We start from the raw sequence: 8,891 nt of genomic DNA, 5'->3' as shown, positions 1-8,891 counted from the left end.
GCGGTTCAAACCCACCAGCCACTCCTCGGAAGGAAGGTTGGGCAATCCTACTTCCATAGTGATACTGCCTCAGAAACCCAAGGAGGGGTCACTATGGTCGGGGTCGACTCGACGGCAAACAACAGCAACAACAGCTTTGGTGTTAGTCACTTGTTTTCGGTGTTCATCTGTGTCCTACCTGACAGTGAACGTGAGCATGCTGGAGCCTTACTTCAAATGCAATGGCTACAAGGGCTACCGCCTGGTCTTCAGCCCCCAGAATGGCTTCACGTGTGTGTCCCCGTGCAGTGAGGGCTATTGTGAGCATGGAGGCCACTGCCAACACCTGCCCAAAGGACCCCACTGCAGGTGAGTGTGTCAGGGGACAAGAGGAACAAGAACAGTAGTGAAGAATCTAGGCTGGTTAAAGATACTGCAAGGGTTCCAAAAAATGCCATGGTATCTCATGGTATGTGGAAATTAGGATGGTGCTTGAGAACAGGGATCAGAGAAAGGGGGACAATGGAAAAGATTTGTGAGTGCCTTAATGGGACTTAACAACACCAACAACACTCTGTATGAGAACTATATTATCTCTAAAATGCAAACAAGCCACAGGTGAATATTATTATGACCATTTTAAAGATGAGAAAACTGCAGCTTAGGGATAATAAGTAACCTGTCCAAGGGACCCAGGAAGCTAAGCAGTAGGGTATGGCTTCCAAAGCCAAAGTCCTTTCCCTCTTCTATCTGATTTTGCTTCTTGGATGGGCAACCTGCTGTCTCCTTGTGGAAGAGTAACTGGCTTGAGTCTAGGCCTAGCCCTGCCCCTCTCTAAAGTTAATCAGTGAGGGGAGGTCATCTGAAACTGGTGCCCTAGGTCCTATTTGTTCATTCAGAGTCTGAGGGTCTCTCAGTAAGTCTACAGGCTAGGGAGAAGATGGGCAACACTACTTCCGGGCTCTGAGTGCAGCCTGCCCTCAGCCTACTGGGTCCCCACCATAGTTCCGGATTCGGCCCATCTGGTCTGCCCCAGCTAGGCAAGGAAGAGGGCAGGTGGAGACAAAGGGGCTAGCTCTCTGGGGACAGGGTTTGGGACGGGGTTAGAGGCAGGGTTAGGGGCGGGGCTCAGCAGCCCCAGGCAGGCTGGGCTTGTGATTTCCAATGTTCATCTGTGGCTGGCCAACCCTCTCATACTGGCACTCAGGGACCTGACTCCAGGAGAATTCACACTCTCTTTTTTTAAGGCCCACGCCTCCTTTGCCCAGTGGCCTAGTTTCAGGACGGCCTCAGGGCTGATTCTGGCCTCTCTCTTTAGTGGATGAGCCTAGCCTGACTTGAGGAGCTCTGGTAGCGTAGTGCCTAAGGCACTTGACTGCTAACCAGAAGGCTGGTGGTTCAAACCCACCAGCCACTCCTCGGAAGAAAGGTTGGGCAATCTACTTCGGTAGTGATACCGCCTCGGAAACCCAAGGAGGGGTCGCTACGAGTCAGTCCGACTTGACGGCACATAACAACAACAACCTGACCTGGAGAACCGCTTCTACCTCCACAAAAGAGGAGAAGATGGGAAGGTTAAGGGTGGGCCTTCCCGCTACTGACCGCCCTCCCTCTCTGTTCACAGCTGTGCACCTTTCTCCATCTACGCTCCCTGGGGCGAGCGCTGTGAGCTCCTAAGCATGAAACTCGGGGCGTTCTTCGGGATCCTCTTTGGGGCTTTGGGCGCCCTCCTGCTACTGGGAGTCGCGGAGTTTGTGGTCCTGCGCTTCTGGAACTGCTCCAGGACCTGGGACTCCTATCCCCTGGACTCGGAGAGCTGAGGCCTCTCCCCAAATGGAGCAGCTGTGGCCTAGGTTACCTCAGGACCACCTCATCCTCACCTGCACACCTCCTGGTGCCTTTGCTTTGGGGAAATTAGAAAAGAGAAGATAAGTGAAGGCGATTCGGGATTCTTCAAGGAGAATGGTGGCAATAAGACTGGACTACACCCTGTCAGTACATAAAAACATACTACATAAATGAATGGGTTATTTACGGACACATCCTCAAGGGAGGACACTGACCAACACACATACACATATGCACACAGAGAGAAACTATATACGTATCAGAATTTATATGTGTTGATGGCTCTAAGTTAAAAATCAAAATGTTTTTGCACACAGAACTCTGTGATTCCCTTCTAATTAAAATCTATTTAAATATAGTCCCTCTGACTTCTTCTGTCTCCAAAGCCATAGATTCCGTTTGTGCTTTTCTTCTGGTACCTGAAGGGCTAAACATAGGACCTTTTCTCACCCGTCAGAAGACAGGATGTGGGGAATAAGTGTTGGGCAGGTGGTGGGGAGGATCCAGTCTTGCTTCACCCTTAGTTACTTCATATAGGGAAGCCTCCATTGCTCCAGCCCCAACTTGAACTCTTGCCACAGCCTCAGTATCACCTTGTTCCCCTACTCTAACGCATACCAAAGCCTGGTCCTCTGAAGAGGGCATAGTTACCTCCCATATGGCAGTTCCCACATTTTCCCCCAGGAATCCCCCCTGCCTTGCTGATTTCTGTCCATTAGTTTCACCAAAAAAAAAAAAAAAAGACAAAAGGATAAATACCTCATGCCTTTTCAAGGAGCTCTGGTGGCATAGTGCTATTTGGCATAGTGACATTTGACTGTTAACCAGAAGGCTAGTAGTTCAAACCCACCAGTCACTCCTCGGAATGAAGACTGGGCAATCTACTTCCGTAGTGATACCACCTCAGAAACCCAAGTAGGGGTCACTATGAGTTGGAACCAACTTGAGGGCAGTGAGTCTGGTTTTGGTTTTTTCCTGTTCTAGTTCCTGTCCCTAATGTCTGTGTTCCTTGGATAATGGATTGAACCATTTCAGCTCCCTTTCCAGGAATCAACTTGAGAAGCATGCCATTCACCCCATCCTTAGATCTGGGGTATCCAATCCCTAGAATACTGTCTACAACCTTTCCTGGGCCCAAGGTGGAGACTTCTTTTTTTTTTTTTTTTTAATTGTGATTTGGGTGAAGATTTACAGAGCAAATTCACAGTTCCCTGTTGATGTACTACTACAACCATTTTTGAATTAAGCAAAATTTTACTTGCATGTGATATTAATGATATTGTTCAATAATTTCAGCATTCTATTGACACATTTGTTTAGAATAAGCACAAATATAGATCTCTTCCAGTTAGTTGGCCAGGTAGCTGTCTTCCAAATTTCTTGTCATAAAATAGTGAAAGCCCCCACCACTGCATCTGCTTGTTGAAATATCTCAAAGGTATTCCATCAATTCCTAGAGCCTTGCCTTTCACTAATTCCTTCAGTGCAGCTTGAACTTCTTCCTTCAATACATTGGTTCTTGATCATATGCTACATCCTGAAATGATTGAATGTGGACTTTTTCTTTTTTTTTTTTTTTTTTTTGTATAGTGACTGTGTATACTTTCATCTTCTTTTGATGTCTTCTGCATCATTCAATATTTTGCTCATGTTGTTGTTGTTGTTGTTATGTGCCATCAATTCAGACCCGACTCATAGCGATCCCTCCTTGGGTTTCCGAGGCTGTATCTCTACAGAAGCAGATTGCCCAACCTTCCTTTTGAGGAGTGGCTGGTTAGCAGTCAAAGCCTTCTGGTTAGCAGTCAAGTGCCTTAGGCACCATAGAATCCTTCAAGATTGCAACTCAAGGCTTAAATATTTTCTTCAATTCTTTCAGCTTGAGAAATGCTCAATGTGTTCTTCCTCTTTTGTTTTCTAACTCCAAATCTTTGCACATTTCATTATAACACTTTACTTTGTTTTTGCAAGCTGCCTTTTGAAATCTTCTGTTCAACTCTTTTACTTCATCATTTCTTCCATTCGCTTTAGCTACTCTCCATTCAAGAGCAAGTTTCAGAGTCTCTCCTGGCATCCATTTTGGTCTTTTCTTTCTCTCCTGTCTATTTAATGACGTTTTGCTTTCTTCATGTATGATGTTCTTGATATCACCCCACAACTCATCAGTCATTGGTGTTCAATGTGTCAAATCTATTCTTAAAATGGTCTCTAAATTCAGGTGGAATATACTCAAGGTTGTGCTTTGGCTCTCCTGGACTTTTTAATTTTCTTCAGGTTCAATTTTGTTTGTTCCACAGTCAGCTCCTGACTTTGTTCTGGCTGGTGATACTGAGCTTCTCCATCATCTCTTTCCACAGATGTAGTCAATTTGATTCCTGAGTATTCCATCTGCTGAGATCCACAGGTATAGTTGCCATTTATGTTGTTGTAAAAAGGTATTTCCAATGAATAAGTCATTGGTCTTGCAAAATTCTTTCATGACATCTCTGCTGTCATTTTTTCACCAAGGCCATATTTTCCAACTACTGATGCTTCTTCTTTGTTTCCAACTTTCACATACCAATCACCCATAATTATCAATACATTTTGATTGCATGTTTGGTCGATTTCAGACAGCTGAAGTTGGTAAAAATCTTCAATTTCTTCATCTTTGGCTCTTTAGTGATTTGTGCACAAATTTGAATAATAGTATTAACTGGTTTTCCTTGTAGGCGTATGGATATTATCTTATCACTGACAGCATTGTACCTCAAGACGCATCTTAAAATATTCTTTTTAATGATAAATGTGATGCCATTCCTCTTCAGTTCTTGGCACAGTAGACCATATGACTGTCTGATTTAAAATGGCCAATAACAGTCCATCTCAGCTCACTAATGTCTGGGATATTGATCTTTATATGTTCCATTTCATTTTTCACAACTTCCAATTTTCTTAAATTCATACTTCATACATTCCTTGTTCTGATTATCAACAGCTGTTTGCAGATCTTTCTTTTCATTTTGAGTTATCCCACATCAGAAAATGAAAGTCCCAGAAGTTTTACTTCATGTATGCCATTAAGGTCAACTCTACTTTCAGAAGGCAGCTCTTCCCCAGTGGTATTTTGAGTGCCTTCCAACCTGAGGGTCTCATCTTCTGGCACTATATCAGACAATGTCTTACTGCTACTCATAAAGTTTTCTGTGGCCAATTTTTCCCAAAACAGCAATTGGCCACATCCATATTCCTAGTCTGTCTTAGGGTGGAAGCACCACTGAAAGTGTCCGCCATTGGTGACTCTACTGGTATTTGAAGTGCCAGTGGCATAGCTTCCAGCATTACAGTAACACATAAGCCACCACACTATAACAAACTTACAGATGAGTGGTGTCTGTTGTTGTTGTTGTTGTTATGTGCCGTCGAGTCAAACCTGACTCATAGCGACCCCTCCTTGGGTTTCCGAGGCAGTATCACTACAGAAGTAGGATTGCCCAACCTTCCTTCCGAGGAGTGGCTGGTGGGTTTGAACCGCCAGCTGTCTGATTAGCAGGCAAATGTCTTAGCCACTATGCTACCAGAGCTCCCTCTGTTGTTGTTGTTGTTGTTATGTGCCGTCGAGTCAACCCCAACTCATAGCGACCCCTCCTTGGGTTTCCAAGGCAGTATCACTACGGAAGTAGATTGCCCCATCTAGGGCAACTCAGTTCCAGATATATGCAGAGACTAGGTAGGGTAGAGGTCTCCTGGTTCTAAAGCCTAGAAAGAGAGATTGGTCCTGAAGAAAAAATCCAATTGGTTCAGTTTAGGTCAGTTGTCAATCTTTAGTCTTATCAAATGTGACAAAAGATTAAGAAGAGCTGTCACCTGATATAAACATGGATGCCCAGGCTCACTATTGTGGGTGGGTTAGTAATATTGTGGGAAGTTCTCAGAGAACTCAGATCAAAAATGTCTGCTGTACCTAGAGAATGACTTCTCCCAGCAAGTGAAGCCACATGCCCATGTACAGAGCTGTGGTTTCACCCTCCTAGACCCCAAAGTGAGGACTTTGTAATGTGACTCAAGGTCAGGAAGGGGAAGACACACTTGTAGCATAAAGTCCAAAAGTTACACTAGTATCAGTCTCATCCTAAGCCCAGCAAGGCCTCTTGGCAAGAGAATAACTCATGCTATACAAAACATATGATTTTTATAGGTAATGTGTGTTAACAAATACAGGGAAAGGAACCAGAAAGAGCAAAAGCAAGGTAGCAAATGGAGAGCAAGGCCACTCCAACTCTAAAGTCCTTTCTCCTCTCATCCATCTCTATATACTCCACCCAGAGTGTTGGGGATATGGGAAGACAGCTCATGCCAAAGGCAGTGGAGATGTCAAGGGTATGAAATAACCAGGAAATCCTTATTCTAAGAAAAAAAAATCTCATTGTTTATTTGAAATTCAAATTTAACTGGATGTCCTGTATTTTATCTAACAACCCTACTTAGAAGGACTAAGGCACTGGCTATATAGGAGAAGGAGATATCACAAGAAAGGAGGAAGAGGTTTGTGGGGGACAACTGCTCCCAGCTTTGTGAATGATGCAGTTAGATCAAGGATACAATTCCAAATTTTTATCAGATTACATCCTGACTCCATATGGTTTGGATTCTGGTGCTCTGGCACTTGGAATAAAGAATTGACCAGCCTTTCTTCAAGGTGCTGTGTTTGCTTGGCAGAGAGAAGGGAGTATACCACTCACCCCTACCCCTAGTTGATGACAGTCTGCTAAGACACCTTAATGGGCACTGGGGAGACAAAGGGAGCTGTCTGGGTTGATTCTTGGCCAGAGATGCAGGGCTCCTTATCCATTCTTCCCTACTCTCAGAAGAACCTTCCAGAAACTCCTAATAGGCTTAATGACCTGCATACAAATGACAGATAACTGCAGTATGTACCAATTTAAACCTTTGTTGATACCAAGAAATGATGGCTGCTCATTTAAATTTGGGTCACACCATGGAATTCATTGCCATTCACTGTTGTGCATGATTTGGTGGTCAATCTCTTTCATAAAGAGTGTGACAGAAGATTCCACTGGAGTCTCTTTTCAGTAAAGCCTCATGTCCTCTTCATGGCCTCAAGTTTTTGCCTTCTCAGAATTTGTGCTGAGTCACACGTGGCTTTAGACCCACACTCACCTTTGTCTTTATGAAATATGTGGCATTTTCACCTCATATACACAAGACTGTAGAATCTTACCTAAGTGGCAAATTTACTAATGAATAGCTCCAAGTTCTTTTGGTTCTTACTGGTTTGGTGACATTACTTCTGCTAAATTTTAGTCATCTCCAGTAATTCTCACACAATCAACTCCCAGCCACTCATATATATAAACGTAATTATAGACTTTATTTCCCAAATGCTTCTGAGTTGTATAGCCCATATTTTTTCAAATTTTGGCATCCAATGATAACAATAATCGGTATTGTGTATACATGCATATGTCTTTATATGTATATAATTAAAATTAAACTATCCACTTGTTATAGATTGAATGGTATCCCCAAAAAGGATATGTTGAAATCCTAACCTTCAGTATCTGTGAATGTGACCTTATTTGGAAATAGGGTCTTTGCAAATGTAATCAAGTTAAAATGAGTCATACTGAATTAAGGTGAGTTCTAATCTAATGTGACTCATGTCCTTATAGGAAGAGAAGAGACACAGACATAGACACAGAGACAGAGAGAAGACGGTCATGTGTAGAAAGAGGCAGAGATTGGAGTAAGGCTGCCCCATCCTAGGAAGCTCTGAGACTGCCAGAAGCTGGAAGAGGCAAGGGAGGATTCCTCCCTAGAGAATTTGTAGGGAGCATGGCCTGCCAACATCTTGACTTTGGACTTCTAGCCTTCAGAACTCTGGCTGTTTGAACCACCAGCTGCTTCATGGGAGAAAGATGGGACCATATGCTTCTGTAAAGATTACACTTTGGAAACCCTATGGAACAGTTCTACTCTTTCCTATAAGGTCACTATGAGTTGGAATCAACTCAATTGCAGCGGGTTTGTTTTCTGTTGTTGTTTATAATAACAATTAGATAGTTACATTTGCATTAGATTAAATTTTTCATTTTGTTTTATTATGAGTGAATGCCATTTTTTCAAACGTTCAGAGCCCAGCACATATATTTATTGGTTGTCTGTTCACTTAGCTCTTCATCTCAGGCATTCAGCAAACATTTGAGAGTTCTCCCTGCACAGGGCTCTGTGGTGGATTCTGTGACTACAGAGATAAATAAGTCATGGTGCTTGTCCTGAAGCATTTATGCTTCAGCAAACTTGTAATAAATATACAAACTAGAATATAGCATGGTAGTGCTATAACAGAAACCAACTGTTAGAAGTGCACAGGACACTGAGAAACCATTATCTCTCTAGGGGATGTGAGAAAACCATCGTAAGGAGGTGCCACCTGAACTGGGCTTCTAAGAGTGAATAGGATTTTTCCAAGTGACGAGACCAGGGGGAGGGAGAATATTCTAGGGGAAGGAATTGTGATATGTAAACACTCAGGTGTGACTGGGGAGTGATGAGAATTTCCCTGTAGGAGGAGATAGGATATAGAAGATGGGTCCATAGAACACAGCTGAGAAAGTTGGCCAAGGCTATATCATGGAGACCCTTGATAGTAAGCTAGGGATTTTAACTGTAGGTAGGAGCAGGCTTTGATTTTGAGGAAGAAAGTTCTGGAGGCAATGTGAAGAGTAATTTGGAGTTTAAAAAGACAAAACAAAAACTGTCCCATCTTAAGAAAATAAGAGAGGAGATTCCGGCAAGATGGCGGACTAGGCAGAAAAACTGCACAGATCCTCTTCAACAAAGAAAAGGGAAACCAATTAACACAGACACGGAAGATAATCTTGGACCCCTAAGCCTTGAAGGAAAGGATATAGAAGTGGACTAAACCCCAACTAGCAGAAGAATTTGCGTGAAAATACCAAAAAAGAAGACATATGGAGCTGTGGTCTGGCAGTGACCTGAGCAACCCTGATGGCACAGACGGCTTGGAGATTCCCGAGTAGTGGTAGGACCTAAGAATTAACCTA

General features: G+C 43.3%; 1 protein-coding gene across 1 annotated transcript in view; it reads left to right on the top strand.

The window, feature by feature from the left end:
• MUC4 (mucin 4, cell surface associated) overlaps nt 1-1,799 on the top strand; it is a 43,593-nt gene extending 41,794 nt beyond the window's left edge. Inside the window, exons 22-23 of the mRNA XM_042782127.1 lie at nt 186-348; nt 1,604-1,799. Coding sequence (XP_042638061.1) covers nt 186-348; nt 1,604-1,799 — 359 coding nt within the window. The remainder of the gene's footprint in view (nt 1-185; nt 349-1,603) is intronic.
• The last annotated feature ends 7,092 nt before the right edge of the window (nt 1,800-8,891 follow it).

This window comes from Orycteropus afer, unplaced genomic scaffold (genome assembly GCF_000298275.1).
Source record: "Orycteropus afer afer isolate SDZICR_OR568_19922 unplaced genomic scaffold, OryAfe1.0 scaffold00245, whole genome shotgun sequence".
NCBI classification, from domain to species: domain Eukaryota; kingdom Metazoa; phylum Chordata; class Mammalia; order Tubulidentata; family Orycteropodidae; genus Orycteropus; species Orycteropus afer.
The sequence above is the reverse complement of the archived record's forward strand: the minus strand, read 5'-3'. Positions and strand labels throughout refer to the sequence as shown.